This window comes from Emys orbicularis, chromosome 4 (genome assembly GCF_028017835.1).
Source record: "Emys orbicularis isolate rEmyOrb1 chromosome 4, rEmyOrb1.hap1, whole genome shotgun sequence".
NCBI lineage: Eukaryota > Metazoa > Chordata > Testudines > Emydidae > Emys > Emys orbicularis.
This window is the reverse complement of record NC_088686.1, coordinates 152,307,158-152,333,231: the sequence shown is the minus strand read 5'-3', so window position 1 is coordinate 152,333,231 and position 26,074 is coordinate 152,307,158. Positions and strand designations below refer to the sequence as shown.

Below are 26,074 nucleotides of genomic sequence, written 5' to 3'. Positions count from 1 at the left end.
AAGAGACCCTTGTCTCTATTTGGGATTCGGTAAGGAGCTGCCCATAGGCTCTAGGTTCAGGTGAGAACGCGCTGTGATCCGAACCTTTTAAGGTTAGACTCATTTGCCTGATGCCTGTTTGTTTTGTGTGTGTCCGTTCTGTAACTTGTTTGTTTAAATTCTTGCATCATGCTGCGCTCTCTCTATCATTGTTTCCTTAGGCTATAAGCTAGGGGGGGGGGCATAGGGGACTGTCTGTTTTGTGGTGTGTACACGAGGTCTTAGACCCAAGGGTTTCCTTGGAACAGCCTCGGTGAAATTACTGGGACATCCGTCTGGCAGTTAAACACTTTTAGAGTGCCAGCCCAGAATAAAAACAAGTTTCGGATGACAGGAGATTCTTCAGGCAGGAACAGAGGCTGAATAGGCTAGGTGATCTCTCTGGGATATAAAGGAAACCACCACTGACTCAAGAACTGAGTGGCCCGAGGACTAGAGGTAAACAACTGAGAGGGTTTCTAATCTTAATAAGAACAAGAAGTACGCCAAACTCCTATGCTTTGCCTTTTTAAGCTTTCTATATTGTTGCTTGCTTAGCTTTGTGGCCATATCCCTCTGGGCAGTGGTGATCTCAGAGGGAGGTGAGGGACCGGCTGCAGGAGCACCCCGGGAAAGTGGACCCCATAGCGAGTAGGGGCGTAATCCACCGAACCTGTAGGACGCGGGTGGACCCCTTAAGCGAGGTGGGGTATAATCCCCTGAGTGGAGTAGAAGGGGGGCGGAATCCACTGCCTGGACTCTAACAGGAGTTAGGGCGTAATCCAGGAAGTCCCGGTGCAGCCGAAGGGGCCGGAGTAGCTCCCACTAGCAATAGGCTGGTGGACCACACTAGCAATAGGCTGTGTGAACTGATGAGACCTGCGGCCCGGGGATTGACAGGACTCCCACTAGCAATAGGCTGGGGGCTGGAAAGGACTGTTATAGCAAAGATCCCGGTTTAGGTGTGGTGTGATTGTAGGTCGCAAGGTGACTCCGGGACCAGCTGCGGGCGGGGTAAGGGACCGTGAATCGGAGACCCCCGCTCTAGTAGGTCCCCACCCTTTTCTTACCCGTTAAGTGACAATTGTGTCCCTTCTCACTCGGAGAGAGAGAAGGCCCCGGGAAACCGTCCACGTACTCCTAGGCAGTGAAGCAACCCATCCCGTTCTCTTGAAGGCGGGCCGGTGCTCTCTGCTGGGGGAGGGGTGTACGGGGACCACCTCCTTGCTTGGAGAGCGGGGAGGCCCCAAGGAATCCGTCCGCGTACTCCTAGGTAGCAGAGTATCCCATCCCGTTCTCTTGAAGGCGGGCCGGTGCTCTCTACTGGGGGAGAGGTGTACGGTGACCAAAGCTTTCCTAAACTTTTGTGTGATTGGCCTACGACCAAAACCCTTCCCCAAATCTTCCTCTGGAGCAAGGACTCGCGTATGGAGTGAGCTCCCTCCCCTTGCTGTGTTTGAAGGGGAGCCCCTGGAAATCGTTTGCCAAAACCTGGGGCAATCGGGCATCCTACCCCGTTCCCCTAAAGGGCGAATTGGTAACTCATTGCCGGACAGGGTGCATGCGAGGACCTTCCTTATAAATCCTCCCCAGTGGTGTGAATGTTGAAAGGGGTGAGGCTACACCCAGGTTTAAAAAGGAGCAAGAGGGAAGGATTGCTCTCCCCTGGAAGAGAGAGCAGAGCTTATTGCAGTGTTCTAATTTGTGTAATATAGATTTTAGTGTTGTTTAACTATTCTTCCAGCATGATAGCAAGTGTTTTAGTGTTGTTGTGTTGTTTAACCACTCTTTAAGTATAATAGTAATTGCTTTGTTAAATAATTAATCCTCTTCTACAAGGAGGGTTGGTAAAAACAGCCCACCCTCCCTGCTGAATTGATAGTAAAACAATGCCTGTGCCCATAAGAAAAAAGGATTGGGCCCAAACCGGCAGGCAACCGCAGTTTGAGGAAGTTAAGAGGGGGGGGTTGAGGGGTTAACTCTGTAGTTGCTGGTGGAAATTAAGTAATTGCAGGGTTGGCTTCTTGCTTTTTTCCTTTCATAATAGTAATTGCTTAAATAATGATGTGACGTTGTGCAGTCTATATGATTTTATAAAAACTTAATAATAAGTCAATATAATGTAACTGGAATAGTTTTAGGGAAAAAATATGGTAATAAGTGAATATAATGTGACTGGGATATGCTTTATGCAAAAGGTCTCTTGTAAGGTATCATTACAGAGCTTATAATCTACTGAGTATAGTCTTCTGATTTGTACCACTTTTGTATCTAAAACTAGAAATATAAAATGTCTCTCTCTATCAGTGTTATAGAGGGCAGACAATTTATGAGTTTGCCCTGCATGGGCTTGTGCAGGGTAAAACGGATTTATTTGGGTTTAGGCCCCATTGGGATTTGGGCATCTGAGTGCTAGAGACAAGCACCCTACTGTGAGCTGTTTTCAGGTAAACTTGCAGCTTTGGGACAAGTGATTCAGACCCTGGGTCTGTGTTAGAGCAGACTGGAGTGTCTGGCTCAGCAAGACGGGGTGCTGGAGTCCTGAGCTGGCAGGGAAAACAGTAGCAGAAGTAGTCTTGGTACATTGGGTGGCAGCTCCCAAGGGGGGTTTCTGTAATCCAACCCATCACAAATGGCATAAGCGGTAAAACTATGAATAAATGTTAAAAAAAGAAATTCTTGGTTTCTTTGCAGCCATTCCTTTGGGAGTGTCTGTAAGGTAATCCAGGCAAAAGGATATTAATCAAATGATTAAGGTAAAATCATTTGACTATATAAAAAAAGTTAGTTAAATTTGTTAAGAAACGCTCCTGGTGTGTATAATTTTTTGTTTATAAGTTTAAGATGTTTTCTAGTGTTGTTTGATTTTGGTATTTAGCATTTGATCCTTAAAGTAACTTAATGCTTTACAAAATTTAAAGTGTTTAAAATAAAGACCAAAGTTGTGGCTGCAGCCAAAGCCAAAAGAATGGAAAATTTTAAATCTGTTTTGGTAACAAATAGCAAGTAAAGGCTAATATCAACTAAAAAGCCACAAATAGAAATCTGGAAGTGTTGCTGGGTACACCTTGTACCCTGTACACCTTTGGCACTCCCTGGACGGTTGCGCCTCAGGTGCTCTGGCCCTATTTGCTCGCGTGCATCACCGGATGACTGTGCACCGTTGATTGCTGCAGTTAAGTAAAACTTTTCCTCTGTGGCCCAGCACTACTGCCAGTGACGTGATGATTGGGCAGACAGCACTTTTCCCTCTTTAAAAACTTTTTCTAGATATTTGAATTAATTTTATTCAAATGTTTAAATGTTATAATTGTAAGTATGTGTTAGTCCCTCTTTAAGAACTCTTTCTAAATATTTGGATTAATTTGTTCAGGTGTTTGAGTGTTGCAGGCATTTGCCTTTTTTACGGGAAGATACATTACTATGTGTTAGTTTTGGTGGTGTGTTTTCTTATGGAGGAAGGGCAAATGCAGGATCTTGGACGGAGGTTTTGCAACAGTTTTGCATTGGTAAAATATGTCATGCGGGGGCTGTTATGGGGTTTTTGCTTAAGGATTTTGTATCACAATCTGGCATATCTGAGCTAATTATAAAAGAGCTATGTGCAGCTTCACAGATCCAGTATGTGTGCGGCTTCACAGATCCAGTATGTGTGCGGCTTCACAGATCCAGTATGTGTGCGGCTTCACAGATCCAGTATGTGTACGGCTTCACAGATCCAGTATGTGTGCGGCTTCACAGATCCAGTATGTGTGCGGCTTCACAGATCCAGTATGTGTGCAGCTTCACAGATCCAGTATGTGTGCGGCTTCACAGATCCAGTATGTGTGCGGCTTCACAGATCCAGTATGTGTGCGGCTTCACAGATCCAGTATGGCCAAATGCCCTTTAAAGGCCACTCCCAATCAGAGGACCAGATTCAGCCCTCATAAAAATTTTTTATCAGGGCACCCAATGCAGCTACCAACAGTGCCCTGCTGGCCTAGCTCAAATAAACAGTCATTTAATAAATTACACAATAGTCAGATACTAACGAAATGTGTTAGGTCTTTTTATATACAGCAGTCCTGCCACTCGCTGAAACCTGGGACTGGGTTTGCATAAGGGTCCATCAGCAAAGAACTGCCCTCGCCCCATGCTGAGGGACTCTTGTCCGCTGACAAATCCATTAAGCCTTCGGACCTTGCTAAGAAGTATAAGGGCCCTACCATCAATCAAACCCTAACCCCGCCCCTTGACCCCTTAAACCCCGCCCCTTGACCCCTTGGTCCCTCCCACCTGTCACCGGAAGTCCCACCCCATGGGGGTATTACTTCCGAGGTCAAGGTGCCACCTGACCGGAAGCAAGGTGTGTCATGTGACCCCTCTAAGAACTCCCCCCACCACCCTCTACCAATCAGGAGGGGTTTCGTCCCGACAGGACCTCCCCGAGAGGAGATTTTGACCAACCAGGGTGACTTCTGGGTTGGGGTGACCCCTCCGGAAGGGAGTCGTGTGACCCCACTAAGAACGCCTCACAAGGCTCTCCGCCTATCAGAGTGCAGCACCATTACCCCATAAATCCCAGCGCCAGACAGAGGAGGCGGCCATCTCTTACCAAGGACACGTGTTTTCGAAAGCGCAGAAAGGCTGCTGAGAGGAAACATGGACTCCTTCACCACCCCCGTGAGAACTTCGGACTTTGTTTTAGCCCCGAGGGTCTTTGACCGTCCGCGGAGAAAGCGCTACATCAGCGACAGTTCCGAGGGGAGCCCTTTGGCCCAGCCGTTGCTGGATACGCCGGAACCCGACCCCGAAACCCTCGTGAGACACCCCGATGAGCATGGCGGTCTCTCTTTGTCCACCCCCTCAGAGGTGGAAGGCGATTGCGGCTCGGGGGAGTCACCGGCGGACAAGGCGAACGGAAAAGACGGCGCTCAGGTAAATGATTGCTTAAGAAGCGATGGTCGAGGAGGGGTTGGTAACTCTGAGGATGATGGCTATGAGGAGTTTAAGAGGCTTTGCATAGAAAGCGTGGAAAGGCTGCTGAGAGGAAACAGGACAAGGCGAATGGAAAAAGACGGCGCTCAGGTAAATGAAGTACTGTGTGTCTGAGTACAATAGAGTTAATATGGAGATATTAATATCTCATAGATATTAGGCTAGCTCAGTGGTTTAAGCATTGGCTTGTTAAGCCCAGGGTTGTGAGTTCAAGCCTTGAGAGGACCACTTAGGGCTCTGGGGCAAAATCAATATTTGGCCCTGCTAGTAAAGGCAGGTCTATGAGATAAGTATATCTCCATATTAACTCTATTGTACTCAGACACATGTCTGAACTAGCCTTGGTTCTTTTATTGTAAGCACATTTTTAGGATTTTTTCCCCTTCCCCACCACAACATACATTTCAGCTTTTTGCTATACACACACACACACACACACACACACAAAACACAAGAGCTAATTCTCACAAACAATTTATTTTTTTTTATTTAAAAAACATACAGCTTCTTGAAAACAAAACCAAGATGCTTCATTAAAACTTTTTAGCTCACTTAAAGGCCAAAGGCCTTCTAACAAAACACAATAGTCACAAACCCCCTCCCCCCCTTTTAAAAAAATTTACAGCTACCAAGTTTTATATCGCATGTTTGTCCCCTCACCATTCTCTAACTTAATCCTTTTAGATTTCTTACAAATAGTTTTTTTTCTTAAGCAGGGTTCTGTAACTCTTTGTGCGGACTAGACGGTCAATATAATGCTCTAAGCAGGCATCTTCCGGTTTGGTCATTTTCCTTAGAACACGGTCAGGGTCTGCACTGAATTGCACAGCATTTATCAAGGTCACCCCTTGCGCTAAATGTTCTTGGGTTAGGCACAGACATTGCATACCATAGCCTATGGCAACAACAGTGTTTAATAAGCTTTCCAAACACAGCTCAGCACACAGGCCCCGGAGCTTGCAGTTTATATCCACTGAAGTCCAAGTCACACAATCATGGTGCCTTTGGCCTGGCGCATCTATGACACAGCCCTCACAATCTTCAAAAAGCTTTTCCCTAAGGTAGTGTTTAAGGATAGCATAAACAGCAACGCGTACGATAGTCCGCATGACTTTTTTACGCTCACGATGTGGCACTGGCTCAGTTAGTTCTATGCCAAGCCGCCTCCTAAACTCCTCATAGCCATCATCCTCAGAGTCCTCTTCAACAACTCGTATTGGCGTTGAGCAAAAACATGGTGGGCCCAGTTCATCTTCGCTGCTTGATGCATCGCTGTCCGGGTCCTCTAGAAAGGCATCGTCGAGCTGTTGAGAAATTTTCAGAAAAGAAAACGTGTAAGCACCTCTCACTGCTTGTTTTTTAATTTACGCAACCCCCGGTTCCTAACCCATTACCCACCCCTCCTCGACCGCCGCTTCTTAAGCATTCATTTACCTGAGCGCCGTCTTTTCCATTCGCCTTGTCCTGTTTCCTCTCAGCAGCCTTTCCACGCTTTCTATGCAAAGCCTCTTAAACTCCTCATAGCCTCATCCTCAGAGTTACCAACCCCTCCTCGACCATCGCTTCTTAAGCAATCATTTACCTGAGCGCCGTCTTTTCCGTTCTCCTTGTCCGCCGGTGACTCCCCCGAGCCGCAATCGCCTTCCACCTCTGAGGGGGTGGACAAAGAGAGACCGCCATGCTCATCGGGGTGTCTCACGAGGGTTTCGGGGTCGGGTTCCGGCGTATCCAGCAACGGCTGGGCCAAAGGGCTCCCCTCGGAACTGTCGCTGATGTAGCGCTTTCTCCGCGGTCGGTCAAAGACCCTCGGGGCTAAAACAAAGTCCGAAGTTCTCACGGGGGTGGTGAAGGAGTCCATGTTTCCTCTCAGCAGCCTTTCCGCGCTTTCGAAAACACGTGTCCTTGGTAAGAGATGGCCGCCTCCTCTGTCTGGCGCTGGGATTTATGGGGTAATGGTGCTGCACTCTGATAGGCGGAGAGCCTTGTGAGGCGTTCTTAGTGGGGTCACACGACTCCCTTCCGGAGGGGTCACCCCAACCCAGAAGTCACCCTGGTTGGTCAAAATCTCCTCTCGGGGAGGTCCTGTCGGGACGAAACCCCTCCTGATTGGTAGAGGGTGGTGGGGGGAGTTCTTAGAGGGGTCACACGACCCACTTCCGGACGGGTCACCCCCGCCCCGGAAGTCCCCCTGATGGGTCAAAATCTCCTCTCGGGGCGGTCCTTTCGGCACAAAACCCCTCCTGATTGGTAAAGGGTGGGGGGGGAAGTTCTTAGAGGGGTCACATGACACACCTTGCTTCCGGTCAGGTGGCACCTTGACCCCGGAAGTAATACCCCCATGGGGTGGGACTTCCTGTGACAGGTGGGAGGGACCAAGGGGTCAAGGGGCGGGGTTTAAGGGGTCAAGGGGCGGGGTTAGGGTTTGATTGATGGTAGGGCCCTTATACTACTCTAAGAAAACAACTTCTCCACCTGAGGCCACAATAAAGCCTCCAACCAAGCAAGGTGATTGTGCTGGTAACCCCTCCCTTCCAGCCTCATTGCCGGACAGCTAAGTGAACTAAGACTATGAAATCTTGAAGAATAGCTTGCGGAAGCTAGCCAAAAGTACCTGAAGATGAAACTTTTAATATTTCTCAGCCTCTCCTCCTTAACGAACTTGGGGTGGGGAGGGAAAAAGTAATCTTGGCCAATCAGTAGCCTCCGGTTTGGCCTGTGTCATATTGCAGTGTATTCCGGCTCTATATGGTTGCCCATTGTTGTAGTCCCCGCTCCCCAGCTACTCCCCCTCGTATCTTCTCCAATTCCCATACAAATCTGTCTGGCCGTAGCCTCAGGGAAATTCAAGTCTCGGAACAACAAATGTGGTATAGCACATCCTACCGATGGAATTGTTGTTTACAGTGGTGAATTGTGCTAAATGCTACTATAAGAACCACCACTTTCTCATTTCCCTCTCTGCTTTCCAAATAACTACCTAGTACCCTAATTGTTTTCAGAAAGCGGCCATTCAACTGGCCCAGCTTGTGCAGTGGGAAAGTTTTTATTGGGGAAAGGGAGGCGTAGTAGAAGGAATCTTACATGACCTAACTAGAGTAGCCGCTATTTGAACAATAGACAAAGCCCAAAACCATAAAAAACACCTGGAAAATTTGGAAAAAGCATCAGGCCTCCTTACTGAGGCAGGGTTAACTAAACACCCTTGCCTTAGCAGGAAAGAACACTGTCTGGGATTCAGCTTGTAGTCAAATGCAGGATTTCTTTAACGGTCCCTTAGAAAAAAAATGCAAACCAATGTTTTAAATCAGCGGTGGCCTAAAACCCTTACCACTACTGTGGGAGTGCCACCCAAGCTGTGGAAGTGGAGAAATACGTGAACATTGTCAAAATAAAGCTGTGACTCTGTTGCATGTACCTTCCAAGCTTCGGAACCGGTAAATGGCACCTGGGCTCCAGTGCACTTACTTGTGCCAAAACCCTGGGCGAATTGTCTATGGGACTGGGTTATCCACCGGCAGGTATGGGAAGTTAAACCACCCCATGAACCTAGCCATTTCATCACCACTCCCTCTGATTTCGCTGCTCAACATATCTGGGTGGGTATCGGAACCTTGTGGTCATTATGGCCCTTGGAACCCCCACAGCTATTTTGCCTCCGCAAATTGCATCCTGAAGAAGTAGTTAACGTTTTAATTTGGCATGTTGGGAAGGGGAAGCGATAGGTAAAAATCCAAAGGAAAAATTACTATTTAGTAAAAGCCAGGGATGTGCCCTGCCATCGGACCCCCACATCCCTATCCCCTTTCACCTTAACTTAACCGCTGCACAAGGAAGCCGCTTTATTGTATGGCCTGCTAATCCTCAGGTTTATGTAACCCTCCATCCAAATGTTCCTTTTATATTTAATTGGACTTCCCCTATCCCTAACCGCTTCCTAAACCTCACTTCTCTACTCCCTCTGCTCTCCAACTTATCTCACCTGCAAAACCCAAATGCATGTAATAGAAATAGAATACAACAAAAAGGCCAAAGCCTTCCAAACTGCTTATCGAGTACATACCTTATGCTCCTCCTATGACATTGCATGCTTTGCCTCTAAGGAAATCGCCCAAGTTACACCCAGTTGGCTAACCTCTTCTACTCTTCACATTCTATTTTAGATTTTTCTAGCAATTTGTTGCGGATTAATGTTGGCTGTTGCTTGTGGTCTATGTAAATTTTGCCGTTTGCCCCGGCTCCCGGTTCAGCCCCGACCACCACCGGAAGCCCTTTATTTTCCACCCCACACTGTATTGTCCCTCAAATCCGGAAATCGACCACCTTAGTGTCATTTCTAAATCCAAATACTGTCCTATGGCCCCTTTGTTTAATAATAGTAGTGATGCCTATAGGGCATCAGAGGAGGGAAATTGTGGGGAAATAGAGGGGGGGGGCTTTCTTTTTGATAGCCAGAGCTTTGAATCTGAAGGCCCCAAAATAAACCCTCCAACAGAGATCTGTTATGCTGATGGCCTTTGCACAGAGTAGGGCAGGCCTAAAGCTTAAACTAGACTAAACTGCACAGTTTTCTGCCAAACTCGGTCAAGGGTCATGTCCAGAGGAGGGAATGGGAGAATAACCCCCCACCCCCTGCAGCAGTACTAATGAAATATGTTCATAACTGATGAAATATGATAACCGCAAGCTACGGAAATAACGTAAGAAGCTACGGAAATAACGTAAGATGCTTGTGATTTGTAAATTGTTTTGCAGAGAGTTAATCATCCTTGCTGCTATAACTATTTGCAATATTTTCCAAGTCCAGCTATCTGCAATTTAACCAATGATAGCTCTCCTTTAAGCTCCCCTGGAAACCTCCCCCCCCTTAAGCCTTTGCTGAAATCCCCCGGAAAATGACATAGTCCAAGTCTTGAGAAATGTACCCAAGCTAGGGCCGAGCACCACCCCTGCGGAAACCACCAAGCGCCCTTCTACCCAAACAAACACCCATTCCTCGGAAATTAAGTCAGAGGGTAGGGAGGGGGGTGAGAAGATTGACCCCAACCCCTGCTTCCTAGCTCGTGATCAGCTCATGCTCAACCCTTGCCCAGCTTGTGATTTGTCCCCAAAGCTCGTGCTCAACCCTTGCTCAGCTTGTGATTTGCCCCCAATGATTTAATTCATGACGTATTGTTTGTACCCTGCTTGTGGTTTAATGGAATAAAAGGAGCCTGTGAGCTGTTGCTAGGGGTACCAGTTTGAAAAACTGCACCCCAACGCATTGGTATGTATTGCAATAAAGGCCTCAGGCTCTGAGTCTGTGAACTAAAATCACTGCGTGGGTGATTCTTTCCACGACAAACGCATGCCCCAAGGGATTTCTGGAGCACCTGCCACATTTCAACGTCTTATGGAGAAAGTTGTGGGAGACATGAATTTACTGCAAGTGTTAGTTTATTTGGATGACCTGATTGTGTTTGGAAGAACCTTGGAGGAGCATGAAGAAAGACTTCTTAAAGTGCTTGATAGGTTAGAGGATTATGGTTTGAAGCTTTCAATTGACAAATGCCAGTTCTGCAGGACCTCAGTGAAGTATGTGGGTCACATCGTGTCCCAAGAGGGTGTGAGTACTGATCCCGATAAAATAGAAGCACTCACTACATGGCCATGTCCAAGTAACTACAGAGAACTCAAGACTTTTCTTGGGTTTAGTGGCTACTACCGCAGATTTGTGAAAAACTATGCTACGATTGTAAAACCTCTGAATGATCTTACCAGGGGATACCAGTCCAGCAGGAACAAATCTAAGACCAAGAATAAGGGGAGGTCCCCAAAGCCTCCTGTGCAGAGACACTATGGCCCCTTCGAACCATTTGGGCCACGGTGGGATGAGAGATGTGAAAGGGCTTTTCGAGAAATCATTACTTGCCTAACTCATGCTCCAGTCCTAGTCTTTGCTGACCCAAGCAAACCATTTATCCTGCATACTGATGCCAGTTTGGAGGGTCTGGGAGCAGTACTGTACCAGGAACTGGAAGGAAAACGTAAACCTGTAGCCTTTGCCAGCCGAGGAGTGTCTGATAGTGAAACTCGCTATCCCACCCACAAGCTGGAGTTCTTGGCCTTGAAATGGGCCATCACTGAGAAATTTCGAGACTACTTGTATGGTGCTCAGTTCCAGGTGTGGACAGACAACAACCCACTGACCTATGTGTTAACAAGTGCTAAGCTGGATGCTACAGGGCAAAGATGGGTGGCCGCTTTGGCTAGCTATGACTTCAGCATTCAATACCAATCAGGGAGAAGCAATATAGATGCAGATGCATTGTCCAGGCGTCCACAGGCACCAGGAGTTGCTGTGATACCCACAGATGGAGTGAGGGCTATTTGCAGTGTGAGTCGCCGGGAGCCAGAGTCCCATGAAAGTCTTCATGGATGTGCTGCAGAAGCTTTGGGCCTGCCCCCTGAATGCGTGCCTTCTGCTTCAGTGAACTATATTGCGTTGGACCAATCTCCTTTGCCCATGCTCAATGCGGCTGACTGGCAGGAAGCCCAGCTGCAAGATATTGACATTCGTGATACACTACTTGCCAAAAGGGAGGGGCGAAGCCCAGCTGTGGTTGTCCCACCTAACCCGGAGGGTAAACTACTATTGAGAGAATGGACCAAACTAAAACTGATTCAGGGAGTGCTACACCGAGTGACCACAGACCCTTTACAAAAGCAACGAGCACAGCTAGTGCTGCCAAAAGAGTACAGAGCCCTGGCCATGAGGGCCCTGCATGATGACTTTGGCCATTTAGGGATGGAGAGGACCCTGGAACTTATTCGTAGTAGGTTCTATTGGCCTCGGATGGCTGAAGATGTTCGCAGGAAATGTGAGACCTGCGCTCGATGTGTTCAAAGGAAAACTCTGCCCACGAGGGCTGCATATCTGAAGAACATCACCAGCAACAAACCTCTGGAGCTGGTATGCATTGATTTCTTGTCTTTAGAAGCAGACAAGAGAAATATTGGGAACATTCTAGTAGTGACTGACCATTATACGCGATATGCGCAGGCATATCCCACACGTGATCAGAGGGCCATCACTGTTGCTTGAGTACTGTGGGAGAAATATTTCTCAGTTTATGGATTTCCAGCCCGGATACACTCGGATCAGGGGCGGGACTTTGAGAGTCACCTTCTGAAGGAGGTGCTGAGGATAGCGGGAATTAAAAAGTCTAGGACAACGCCTTATCACCCTCAAGGTGATCCACAGCCAGAGAGGTTCAACCGAACCCTATTAGATATGTTGGGGACTTTGCGGCCAGAGCAGAAGGCAACCTGGAGCCAACATGTCGCATTTCTGGTGCACGCCTACAATGCCACAAGGAATGATGCTACAGGAGTCACCCCATATCTCTTAATGTTTGGGCGAGAACCAAGATTACCCATAGACCTGTGCTTTGGTGTATCAGAGGATGGAGATAGCTATGAAACTCATCATCAATATGTATCCCGACTAAGAGAAAAGCTGCGGGATGCTTATCACTTAGCTACATCTGCGGCTCGGAAGAACGCAGACCGGAACAAACATCGATATGATGCTAGGGTACGTCTGCAAGAACTCCAGCCGGGGGACAGAGTCCTGCTGCGAAATTTGGGTATTACTGGCAAACACAAGATAGCTGACAGATGGAAGGCAATGCCTTACTTGGTGATGGAAAAGCTAGGAGATCTGCCGGTCTACAAGATTAAACCTGAAGATGGTCCAGGGCAGACAAAGACAGTGCATAGAAACCTTTTGCTCCCTGTGGGGGAATTGGTAGACACCCCGTATGAGATGGGCCACAACAGGGCAATCGGGCGGAACGAAGGTGCTGGACCAAAGCTGCCCTCCAACGTGGACAGCCAGCCCCCTGCAGCTAACCTACCCCTATGCAGCACATGCGAGAGTGAGTCTGAGGAGGAAGACACAACCATGGTGTATCCTGGGATGGAGACAAGATTTCAGTCTCGATCAGCATCAAAAGAGAGCTCCTCCTCTTCCTCCCTAAACCCCATGGCAGAAGTATTTAGGCCCATTCCTGACACCACTGGGCCACTGGTGGGACCCCCATGTGATGACACACACAGGTTATTGGACAGTGGAGACATACAGGTGGAGGATGTCCTGGGCACCTTGGACCCTCCACTGTTAGAACTAGAACTGCAGGGGCCTATGCCAGTAGCCGAGGGGCCCTCAAAGGAAACCTCCCCATCTGTCGTTCAAGACGCTGTCCACTCTACCACGGTAACAGAGAGTCTCAATAGACGAGACAGGGTAATAAGACCAGTAAAACGGTTGACTTATGATGCACCTGGGGTGACTAGTGAGGAACCAATATGTTTAGCACACAGGCTTGTGGAAGCTAAAGTGGGCTATCTGAGGCCCTTTGGAGGGAACCAGTGAGTTGGTATAATAGGGAGTGTGATTTGTCGGGACGACAAATTCTCGGCTGGGGGGAGGATGTAAGCAGAGTCAGGATGAGCTCTACCCTGACATCTGGTGGTGAATTATGGCGAGTGTGGAAAAGAACTCCAGGGGCTGATCTTGTTTGCATAGGCACACCCACTCGCCTGGCATGGAACAACAGCAACTGAAAGTGGTTACTTTGGCTGGTGTGGGATCCCCAGTTTCTCTATTATTGGGGCAGGAAGAATAAAGTTTTGTTACCCTGATTCTGTGAATCAAGGCCAGTGGAACTGTTGTATGACAGAAGGACTGAGTGAGTCCTTCACCATTACCTAAGTAGCACTTGCTTGACAAGGGGCATGGGTTACAAAACCCAGTGAATTGAGAGAGGATGGGGACAGGTATTTGTACCTGATGGTATGGGCCCTCTTTGAGGGTTTGAAACACCAATTGCACCACTGCCTCTCTCCACTGTTGAATGTCAGAGCTAACTTTGATTCCATTAGGAGTCTAGTTACAGGCTGCTGAGCTGAATTCACTTTGGGCCAATGGTGCACCAGCACTGGGGCTCCCCTACTATACTATGAGCTGAAATCACAAAAGAGCTGACGTTACTAAGAGCTGAGATCACTGAGTGCTGTATTAACTAGTGGGGGAGCCTGAAGCTATATTGCTCAGCAGCTGGCGGAGCAATTTGTGGGGACGACTGGAGGAGCAGCGAGTGGCGCGGAGCCTTGCGGGGCCGGTTGGAGTGGCCCAAGGAACGGCGAGCGGAGCTGTTTGCGGGGACGGCTGGAACGGCTCACAGGTCGGTGAGCGGAGCGGAGCAGCTTGTAGAGCAGAGCAGTTTGTGGGATGGCAGGAAAGTGGACTGGCTTGTGGTGAAGGCTGCGGCGGAACCCCCACGGAGAAACAGACGGCTGGCCAGCCTCGGATCATGTAAGGTGCCCCTTAACACCCTGCGTGCCCCCCCCTTTTTGCTCTGGGGCTGCACTGACCAGGGACAGAGACTTTGGGGGTTGTTGGACTTTTGGGACTTTGGGTGGTTGCTGGACCCAAGAGACTTTGGGGGTGTTGGACTTTGGGGACTCTGGGTGATTTTTGGGTTGTTGGATTCAAGAGCCAAAGGGAAAGGACACAGCCCAATTTGCTGGGGTGGGTTTTGCTCATGGTTTGTGTTATGAATCCTGTTTGTGGTGTTTTTCCAATTTTATGCTGATGTCGTTTACCTCATGTTATTAAACATTTTCTGCTACACTAAGACTCCGTGCTTGCGAGAGGGGAAGTATTGCCTCTTAGAGGTACCCAGGGGGGTGGTATGTAATTGTCCCAGGTCACTGGGTGGGGGCTCGAGCCGGTTTTGCATTGTGTTATTGAAACGGAACCCCTAGATACAGAACCCGGCCCTTGTTGCTGCCAACTTAGATGGGCAGAAGGGTTACATCTGGATAGTTGAAGTCCCCCATCACCACCAAATCTTAGGCTTTGGATGATTTTGTTAGTTGTTTAAAAAAAGCCTCATCCACCTCTTCCACCTGGTTAGGTGGCCTGTAGTGTACTCCTAGCATGACATACCCTTGTTTTTTACCCCTTTTAGCCTAACCCAGAGACTCTCAACACTTCCGTCTCCTATGTCCATCTCCACCTCAGTCCAAGTGTGTACATTTTTAATATATAAGGCAACACCTCCTCCCTTTTCCCCCTGTCTATCCTTCCTGAGCAAGCTGTACCCATCCACACCAACATTCCAATTATGTGTATTATCCGACCAAGTTTCGGTGATGCCAACAATGTCATAGTTGTATTTATTTATTAGCACTTCCAGTTCTTCCTGCTTAGACCCTACAATAACTCACCAGTACCCATACTTCTCGCGTTTGTATATAGGCATCTAAAATACTGATTTGATTTTGCCTCCCAGTTTTGCCCTGACCCTCCTTTCTCTCTGCCATTATAGCCCACGCTCCCTCCTATTTCCGACCCATCTCCCAGGTCTCCATGTTCCCCATTTAACAAACTGGCTTTCTGTGGTCTCTTCAACTTTCCCCAAAACACACCGGATTCAGGGCCATGAGACAGTTCTGTTTGTTCCTGGCTGACCTTCACCGTTTCACTCCTTTTCCTGGCCCCTGCATTTTGTTCAATGACTTTCCTCTAATTGTCTAAGTCCCTCAGTATCCTATCCCTACCCTCCAGCATATCTACCACTCCTCCCAGTTTAGTGTCATCTGCAAACTTGCTGAGAGTGCAGTCCACATCATCCTCCAGATCATTAATGAAGATATTGAACAAAACCGTCCTCAGGACCAACCCCTGGGACACTCTGCTTGATACCGGCTGCCAACTAGACATGGAGCCATTGATCACTCCCCGTTGAGCCTGATGATCTAGCCAGCTTTCTATCCACCTTATTGTCCATTCATCCAGCCTATACTTCTTTAACTTGCTGGCAAGAATACTGTGGGAGACCGTCCACTGCTTTCCCCTCATCCGCAGAGCCAGTTATCTCATTATAGAAGGCAATTAGGTTAGTCAGGCATGACTTGCCCTTGGTGAATCCATGCTGACTGTTCCTTATCACTTTCTTCTCCTCAAAGTGCTTCAAAACTGATTACTTGAGGACCTGCTCCATGATTTTTCCAGGGCACTACATTAGCCTTTCCAGTCATCCGGGACCTCCCCCACTTGCCATGAGTTTTCAAAGATAAAGGCCAGTGGCTCTGCAATCACATCTCCCAACTCCTTTAGCAACCTCGGATGCAATGCATCCAGCCCCATGGACTTGTGCTCGTCCATCTTTTCTAAATAGTCCTGAACCACTTCTTTCTCCACAGAGGGCTGGAAACACTTGGAAAACATTTGCAGCTGAGATTCAGGAGAGAGAGTCTGTAGGGAAGGATGCTCCCTGCTGCTTTTTCCTCCCCTGTTGGAGTTTCTTTTGTTTCCCTTCCTGCTTGATGACTCTGTTTGTTGCTTAAATGCAAATTAAACAGAGCACCCATTCCTTTGTTTGCCAACCTCAGGTTAGAGCACGTGTTAACACCATAAAGGAGAATCTTATCACTTCACGTACAATGTTGCCACACACATATTAGATCAGGGCAATACTGACCGGCAAATTATACATTTACAAATAATACATTGCAAGATTGTACAAAGATTATTACAACAGTGGGTACGGTGTGGGCACAAGGGTACATTCTGTCACACTCCCCTACCTCCCCCCTCTCGGTCCTTTGTTCTCAAGGTGGTGTCTTTGCTCAGCTTCCCTGCTGAGAGGCAGGGAAATCCATAAACCATTGGGGCTTGCATTGTCTCTCTGACCCCTTTCTTGATGTGGGTCAATTTCAACTAGTTCCTTAATGACTCCCTCCTCCACCCAGACAGGGAGGTGACGCCCACCTATGGCTCGGAACCTGTCCTGAGAGCAAACTTGCTCCTATATTTTCTCCCCACAGGGTAACACTGCAACACATAGGGGAAACTGAAGCACATACACGGGTCATAAAATACTACAAAAAATTCCCACTTTGTCACAGGGACCAATCCCCTGGTTTTGTTGGTTTTTTCCCCCCCACTGGCTGATCTGACCCAAAGTGGCTCTATTCACCATGGCACTGTCTTCCAGGACGCTGGGGCTTTCAAATGTGATGAGAAGGCCCAAGCTGAATCCTGGTATGTTATAGGAAATACATTTCCTGCTGTGCGGCGCTCATACTCAGGGTCATTGGCACCCCATTGTGCTGGGTGCAGCGTGGACACACAGTGACCAAGACCAGGCCGGCATAGCAGGGGGCTGCAGGTCGGGATTGAGGGGCACCGGTGGAGAAGGGGGTCAGGCAGCCCCTGCTCTCACTCTGCCCCTGGACCTGGTGCATTCTGGGTGCATTTGCATTTCCCCGGAGGCCCCTCCACCTCTGCCCAGAGCAAAATCCCAATCAACTGTGCCAAGTGGGTGCAGGGATGTCACCGCCTCTGGGCTCCAGGACTGGCAGACTCTGTTAATGGTTCATTCGCTGGGGAATAAGAGGCTGGAGCAGCCCCTGAAGGAGAGACAGACAGGGACCTCGCAGCTCCACAGACACCCAGGAACTGCTCCTTCCCCTGGCACGGAGTCACCCCAGGTGAGTGGGAGCCCCAGCCCTGTACGGATAGCCCTGGCATCACATGGCCTTACAGCAGCCTTCTTCTTTTGGGGTATCTGGTGAGCACAGGGGCTGCACACAGACTGGGGTGTTATTGTAGGGTCTCTGGTGCGCACAGGGGCTGAACACAGACTGGTGAGTTATTGTAGGGTCTCTGGTGAGCACAGAGGCTGCACACAGACTGGTGAGTTATCGTAGGGTCTCTGGTGAGCACGGGGGCCATGCACAGACTGGTGTGTTATTGTAGGGTCTCTGGTGAGCACAGGGGCTGCACACAGACTGGTGAGTTATTGTAGGGTCTCTGGTGTGTACGGGGGCCATGCACAGACTGATGAGTTATTGTAGGGTCTCTGGTGAGCACGGGGGCCATGCACAGACTGATGAGTTATTGTAGGGTCTCTGGTTAGCACGGGGGCCATGCACAGACTGGTGAGTTATTTTAGGGTCTCTGGGGAGCACAGGGGCTGGGCACAGACTGGTGAGTTATTGTAGGGTCTAGGGTGAACACAGGGGTCATGCACAGAAGACTGGTGAATTATTGTAGGGTCTCTGATGAGCGCGGGGGCGGCACACAGACTGGTGAGTTATTGTAGGGTCTCTGGTGAACACGGGGGTCATGCACAGAAGACTGGTGAGTTATTGTAGGGTCTCTGGTGAACACACGGGGGGCTGCGCACAGACTGGTGAGCTATTGTGGGCTCTACACATAGTGTTTGCTATTTTGGCAGGGCTGGGAGCTGGCAGCTTGTCTCTGGGCTTGGGAGACAGTCACAGGGAACTGATGGGTCTCCTGTCCCCGCAGGTGTCCCTCGCACTGTCCCGCTGGAAGCTGTGAAGGCCCATCCCGGCCAGCGATGCTGATCCTGAGCTGTTCCTCCAAGCTGCGGCTGCTGGAGGGGATGCTACAGCGGGGCCTGCCTGACACGCTGCCGGTGACCAGGACTCGCATGCCCCCGCAGGGCCGAACCCTCCCACCCTTGGGCTGGGCAGAGAGCAGGGCAAAGTCCCTCATAGACACCTGGGTGATGGGGCACATATTGGACTGGGGTGCAATCCCCTGGGTTGGGGTACATGCAGGGCTGGCCCTTCCACCTGGTCAGGGGGTAGCAGTTTGGGGGGCAGACCCTTTCTCCAGGTCAGGGGGCAGCAGTTCAGGGGCCGGGCAGGCTCTCATAGATCCACAGGGGATGTGCCGTACCCCAGCTTGTCACCAGTCCCCTAGGAGCGACCCCGGTAGTGAGCCAGGGCCCGAGGCTCCACACAGCTCCACAGGGGCAGGCCCATGACCTCCACCACTGGGCCTTTGACACCAGCCCTCCCATCTCTCTCCGTGGCTCCCTGCAGCGAATGCAGCCGAACCAGACGCCTGCGGGAGGCTTGGACCGGGCCCCTGCGGTGTGTGTTGGCAGAGACCCCGGCAGCCTTTGCAAAACACAGGAGTGGTTCATTAGTCACCTGGCTAGACTCCTCAGGTTAGCACAGGGAATCAAAGGTTAAGCCACAGCCCAGCCTGGCCAAGCCTGGGCAATGAGCCAGCCAAGACGTCATGGGCCCCATGGCTCGCTCTGTCTCTGTCCCTTTGTTCTTAGGCCAAGGTGAAAGATGCTGAGACCCCCCAAAAGCCGGCTCTTAGCCCCGTATCCTGACCCCTCGCGGCCGCTGTGCTTCAGCTGGGGGCCTCTCTGCTGCAGAGCCGTGAGGGGGAATCTCACTCGCTCGGTGTGAACATCCACCCCAGCCATTGGGGTTTCCATGGTCTCTCCAGATCCTCCTTGCGTGTGTGTAGACTTTATTCCCTTGGTTAATGAGGCTGGTCTCCAGCCGGGCTGTTACATGAGTCACAACCCGTCCCTTCCCTTCACACGCTGCGCAGAGCAGTACAGGACGCAGAGGGAAACTGAGACACACATTTGAATCAGAAAGATACTACAGAAAGCTTCTACTTCATCACACAGGCCCCCTGCCCTGGGTTAGGGGTAGCAGCAGGAGGGCAGGCCCCTTCCCCAGGTTAGAGGTAGTGGTGGGAGGGGGGTGGCAGGCCCTTCCCCTAGGTTAGAGGTAGCGGTGGAGGAGCCCTCCCCTGGCCCTTCTCCTCACTCACCCCCCTGCCTCCCAAAGTCCAAATCCAGCACCAATGCCTACTGCTCACCCAGCGTAACCGCCAGGACCTGCCCATCCAATCAGAGCACAAGCGGGCTCTGTGCCAGCCAATCTCAGTATGGTCAGGGTTTGCGTAAGCCAATGAACATGTGGGCGGCTCCATGGCAGCCAATCACAGTGTGAGACAGCTGGGTGCTAGCCAATCATGGCTCTGACCACCCCCACCCCCTGGCTCTGAATTTCCTCCTGGTCCTCACCATGGGTGGCTCTGACCACACCCAGCTAAACCATTGACAAAATGGGCCTTTTATATATTTGTATGAATCCTATGTGTGCCTCAGTTTCCCCTGGCTACCAAGTGCGGGAAGCAAACCGTGAGAGGGAACCAGCTGGCTGTGAGAAGCAGCAAAAATGTGAAGAAATGCAGCAAAGGGTAAGTGGGCAAAGGCCCCAGGGATGCTGAATTCCGCAGGGAGCTGGATACTAAATTGTCCATTTAAGGAGGAGGAGGGGCTGTAGACACCAACCTCAATGCCTTTGAGAAGGGTTGTGATTTGATCCTGGTTTACCCTTCGCACCGGCTCTGCTGTCTCACCCCCATGCTCGGGCCCCCAAAGCCATAGAGACGTACAGCCAGATGGACGGCGTTAATACTGGGGACTGGGAACTGTTCAAAAAGGCTCCACTGCTTATGTTTGACCTGACACCTGAGGCTTATATGAAAAGGTTTTGGGGTGTGCAAAAGACTCAGGGTGGGACCTAAATGGAAGCCACCTGCCGACTGGGAGAAGCCCTCCCGACAGCTCGGATCCCAGTGCAGACAGAGGACTCAGGGTGGGGGGGGGCTGGTAGTCATGGTTCTCCTGGACATCGGCTTTGACCTCCTGCTGAGATTTTCTGTATCACCTTAAGACAAAATCCAGTCCCTGATCCTGCCCCAGCCAAGGGTTTGAACCCCAGGAGCCAGAGGCTCAGACTGGAGGTATCAGTGAAAAGGCGAATAGCTCGGCCGGCATGTAGCAGGGTTTTCCCCCCTTGCCTGTAACACTAAGGAAAGGCTGTTGAGCTCAGGACACCTGTCTGGCTGGAAGTTGACCCCCTGTATTTGAGTGGGGCAGGGGAACCGCCCCCCCCCAATCTCCACACGGGACATGTGAGTCACACGGGCTCCGGCAGAACTTCCCTGAGGCTGTGGCCAAGGGAGCCAGCTCACAGCCTGCTCTCCCTGGGGAAACAGAGTCAGAGCGGAACCTGGTGGGAGCTGAGCCCCCAGCTGAGCATGGGCAGACACGGGCAGGGCATGGCCAAGGTTAAGACCCGGAATCGCCAGCAGGGGGGTCCTGGCCTGGGGTGAGGGCAACAGGTTAACCCCAGGAGGGGAAATGGATTCCTGGCATACACACAGCCCTGGGGTTGGGACAACCAGCGTAGGGGAGCCCCCTGCATCACCAGACCCTGGGACACCAGCACCCCAGAGACACGGCTGGGCTAAGACCAGCCTTGCAGGGGGACACACCTACACCGATCCCCCAAATGCTCAAGGGGTCACTTCCTACCCCAGCCGAGGGGTCAGGACACCCCAGGGAGCAGCCAAGATGGCCGACACATGGAGTAGGGGGGGGGCCATGACACTCTTCACTCCCTGGCAGATGGGGGGGTGCAGTGGCTGGATCCCATCCCAGTTTCAAACCCAAAGGTTTTGGGGTGGCAAAAGGTGCTGAGGCTGCATGAAAACTCCCCCCTGCCCCCTGCTAGTGTCAGTGAACAGACCTGCCCTGACGGTGGATGTGAGCCTGCTCTGAGCTGTGTATTGGAAAGGGTGAGTTTGATTCGAGCCAGCTGTGAGCATGCTGACAGTGCCTGGAAGGACAGGGATGGGGAAGATGCTGTGGCTTCTATGGATAGCATTTGGGGGTTCGAACTTCACTGGGACAGTCACTAGTTTAAGTGACCCAGAGAGACAAGGCAAGCGCTGCTGACTCCTGGATTTTCCCGCCTCTCAGCCGGGAGGCTGAGCAGAGACCCCAGCTCGAGAGCACAGGACTGGGAGGTGGGGGGTACTGGACAAAGATGGAGGCTCTCACCTGGAGCTGGCCAAGGAGGTCAGACGGAGACAGAGACAGCCTGGAAAGGGACTTTCAGTCCAGCTTGGCTGGGCCCTGGCTGACCGCAATGGACACTGCTTTACCCCCAGTTCTCTCTGCTGACCTAAGGCCGCTCCGTGACTCATAAACTGGCTGGCTTGACAATACTGCCGGGTGTCACTGCAAACACAGGCTGGGGTGTGGGAGCCCCCAAGAGCGGCCAGGTCTCTCCCGGGGTCTGGCTCAGTGGGAGGCACCGGGCAGAGCTCGCGGGGTGGAGCAGGAGGGCTGGAGCCCAGAGGCTCAACCTCAGAGGCGGTGGCCTGCCCTGCAGGAAGAGTGGGGCCCCTGGGGGGTGGCACTTTGAGGGCTCCTCCAAGGGGCAGAGTAAAAGCTGGGGCCCAGCACCGATCCTGGGGATCCGGGACATCCCCGGACTCTGACCCCTGTGTCTTGTCAGGTCTACGGCACTGTGATGCATGTGAACCGCGGGAACCCGGCTGGCCAGGAGGTGCTGGTGGATTCATGGCCAGCGTTCAAAACGGTCCTGACCCGGCCACGCAGAGAAGTGCGGCCTTTGCTGGGCCCCTCCCATCCGCCACGTTCCCCTCCCCCACCTGACCCCATCTCTGCCCCGCTCCCCTCCCCCCCCGACGCCATCACTGCCCTGCTCCCCTCCCCCACCTCATGCCATCACTGCCCCTCCCCGACTTCCTTGCCCCTTTCCCTGCTTGGTGTCATCTCTACCCCTCCCCCTTCTGTCTGCCTCACCTCCCCACAGCCTGTTTCCCCTTTCTGCTGCCCAGAGCCCCTTTCCCATTCTCCCCTAAGCCCCCTGGCTCCGTTCACAGGGCCCCTTCCCCCCTCCTCAATCTCTTACTTGGGGCCCACTGTGCCCCGCTCCTCCGATGCCGTCCCTGAGGGTCATGGGGGGAGGGCAGAGGCTGCGCTCACCCACAGACAGTGTCCCCCCTGCAGGTGGCGCGGGACCCAAGCGATTATTTCACCAACTTGTACACGGCCTTCTACCGGGACGAGGGCGCCTGCCGGGCCCTGCTGGAGAACAGCCACGCTGTGGACTGGGGCCAGGCCTTCCAGATACAGGGTGAGCCCCTCCAGCCCTGCTCCATCCAGCACCTGCCACATGGGGGGCAGGACCGCTCCCCCCTCCCATGGGCCAATAGCCCTGAGGAGCCTGCCTGGGCCCCTACCCCCCGCCCCCAGGCCAATAGCCCTGAGGAGCCTGCCTGGGCCCCTCCCCCCCACGGGCCAATAGCCCCGAGGAGCTCACCTGAGTCCCTTCTCCATCCAGACCCGGGATCCTGAATGAGCCAAGCTTGGGAACCCTCAGTTGGGCATGCTGGCTCACAGTGGCCCTTGGCCCCTCCCTGCTGCTCTCCCGCACCGGGCTGGGCCCCCCACGTCCATGGGCACCTTTCAGGGGCCCCTGCTGACAGCGCACGGCTGTCCCTGCAGGGCTGCAGGACGGGGTATACGAGACCATCAGGGACATCGCCAGGGCCAGAGGGCTTGAGATGGAGACGTATCCGTACCGGCCGCTGCTGCACCCAGACCCACCTGCCATGCCCCAGTACCGGTAGGTGCCCCCCAGATATGGGGTGTGTGTGAGAGAATGGGGCAATGTACACAACCAGCCTCTGCTAGCTGGAGGGGGGAGCGGGGTTGGGGGAAGAGAAGGTCCCCGGGGTGCCAGGCCAGAGGCCTCCATTGCACCCTAGATCTGGTGGCAATGAGTTCCCCAGGCTAACGGTGCTGGCAGAGTGAGGGCATCACCACGGCCACACACACAGCCCCAGGCCTTGGGCACATGCTGCCAAGGATTTCCCATCCTGCTCCGGGGCAGGGCTGAGTCAGCCCTAGAGCTTCGCCAGGGGGCAGGGGCAACGTAGCCTGGCCAAGGAACCTCTTTGGTCCCAGGATGGGGAGAGCAGGGGGAGGGGCAGTCTGTAACCCTTCAGTATCCTGGGATGGACAGCCAGGGGTCCTTGACCCCAGAGCCATCCCCTCTGAGGGGAGGGGGCTCGAAGCACAGAGTCCCCTGGTCCCTCCTTTCCTGTCAGCGGGTAGGTCTCCGGGAAGGGTGTTCGCTGCCCACTGAGCCCTGGTGCTTTCATCTCAGGGAGCTGAGCTTAGCCAAGGCCCATTGGCACCGATGACTCTGCTGGGGCTGGACTGGGCCTTGTCAGACAGCCCCTGTGCTGAGGCCGCGGGAGTGTGTCGATCCCCTCCCCGCATGTGCCAGGGCCTGACTTGATCCCGTCCCCCCAGGGCTCCCCCTTCTCCCCCACACCAGGTCTATCCTCTCTCAGCCTCCCCCCATTCTCCCTGTGCCAGGTCACTCCCCCTCCAGCCTCCCTCCCCTCCATGGGGGACACTGGGAGGAGCGATATGGGGGCTATAGGCACCCCAGAATTTTCCATAGCCTCCCCTCCCAGTGCAAAGGCCCAATGTTACGCAGCAGTAAGGATGGCAATGCCATACCATGCCACCCGTCGGTCTCGGCTGCTGCTGGCGATGGCGCTGCCTTCCGAGCTGGGTGGCACACCCCTCCCCCACAGGATACATTCCATGCCCCCCAGTTTGAGATTCGGCAACCCCCCATCCCCTCCATTTTTCTGTCCAGCCCATCTCAGCCCCACAACTGGGAAGAGGATGGCGCCGCCGGACACTGCTCTTCTCCTATGCCATGTCATACCAGCTCAATTTCTGCTCCCCGGGCTCATTCCCTTATACCAGTTCGACCCTCCCAGGCCCGGGCTCACTGCACCCCAAGCCCGAAGCTGGGTCAATATCCCCCTATGTTCACACCTCCCATGTTTGGTTGCTCCCCGCTCCCCTCCCCTAGACTTACCCCTTCTCCTCCTGGTTCTAGTCCCCCTGCCCCCCACGCGCTGACATCCTCCCCTTGCCAGGTCAACCCCCTCTGTGCTCACCCCACCCCGTCCTGTGTCTCTCTCCCCCCTGCCCTGTCTTGCAGGCCTGACAAGGGGCTCAGGCTGGCCCCCGTGTCCCCCGCCCATGCCATGCTGCTCAGAGACACCTGGAACTTTGGGGGGAACAGCTGGAGCCTGCGGTACCTGTGCCTCCTGATCCGCCACTTCCCCAACGCCTGCCTGCTGGCCCCTGAGGGGACCCCCATCTCCTGGTCCCTCACTGACCCGCTGGCTGCCCTGACGCACGGTTACACCCTCCCGGAGCATCGCGGCCAGCACCACACGAGGCCCGTGGTGGGGACGCTGGCGGCACAGTTGCATGCCCGCGGCTTCCCTGTATACACCCGAGTGCTGCCCCACAATGAGCCTTCACTGCACACCCTGCAACGCCTCGGCTTCCGCATCCTGCCTGGGGTGTTCTACCAGCTGATGGTGAGGCCTGGGTTCACCCAGTCCCAGTCAGCCAGTGCCCTGGCCTCGGCCCAGGATCCTACGCCCAGCTCTGGGGAACGGCCACACACACATAGCACATAGCACGGGGGGAGGGGAGAGGAGGAGAAGGGGACACGGCCTAGGGCCCTGTGCACAGCTCTTGGGGACAGCCACGGTCTGCCAGCACGTAGCCCTCGGGGAGGGGATGAGACAGGGACACAGCCCAGCCATGCCCAGGGACCTTCCACCCCCGAGAAGGGGACACATTGACCAGCCACCAAGGGAGCTCAGCTGTCATCCCTTGGGAAGCCAGGGCCTGGTAGAGGAGAAGCTCATGCTCCATTATCCCCTGGAGCAGGGCAGAGGCTCAGTAGGGGGCGCTCTCCCCGGCAGTCAGTGCTGGCCCCAAAGAGAGCAGGGTGAGGGCTCAGCAGGGGGCGCTCCCCACTCACAGTGCTGCCCCCGTGCCCTGTGCTGCGGGCTCAGCAGGGGGCGCTCTCCCACTCCCTTCCCCAGGCAGTTTGTTGCTCGGCTGGGGCTGTGGTGGGGGGGTCCCGTTTCCAGGAGCTGCGCCTGGTCTTGCCAGAGCTTTGGTGCAAGCTCCTTTGGGCTCCGACCACAGGTCCCAGCTGTGGCCTACCCCTTACCTCCCCTGTGGTGATAGGGGGCAGGTGCTGGCCATGCAAGGTTGCTCCAGGGCCAGCAGCCAGCTGGAAAGCCAGGCCAGGGCTTGTGTTGATGATGGTGCACTACACGCGGGAGGGGAGCGGCCATAGGACCCCATCATAGAGCCCTGCTGGGCCCGAACACAGGGAGGAGCATCCGCTCTTCTCCCTGCCCCCCAGAATGGACGTCCTCGGCCCTGGGCAGGCGACTTGGGACTGACCTGCCCCCTGCCAGCCCCAGTGCACAGGCTGCTCCTCCCTATGTAGCTGGGCCCAGCTG

The 26,074-nt window shown here is 52.9% G+C and overlaps 1 protein-coding gene across 1 annotated transcript in view; it reads left to right on the top strand.

Moving 5' to 3' along the window:
- The window catches only part of LOC135877032 (glycine N-acyltransferase-like protein 3), a 32,851-nt gene extending 7,620 nt beyond the window's left edge, over positions 1-25,231 (top strand). Inside the window, exons 2-6 of the mRNA XM_065402360.1 lie at positions 18,362-18,491; positions 22,204-22,311; positions 22,722-22,848; positions 23,220-23,340; positions 24,742-25,231. Of these exons, the coding sequence (XP_065258432.1) occupies positions 18,362-18,491; positions 22,204-22,311; positions 22,722-22,848; positions 23,220-23,340; positions 24,742-25,231 (976 nt within the window). The remainder of the gene's footprint in view (positions 1-18,361; positions 18,492-22,203; positions 22,312-22,721; positions 22,849-23,219; positions 23,341-24,741) is intronic.
- The last annotated feature ends 843 nt before the right edge of the window (positions 25,232-26,074 follow it).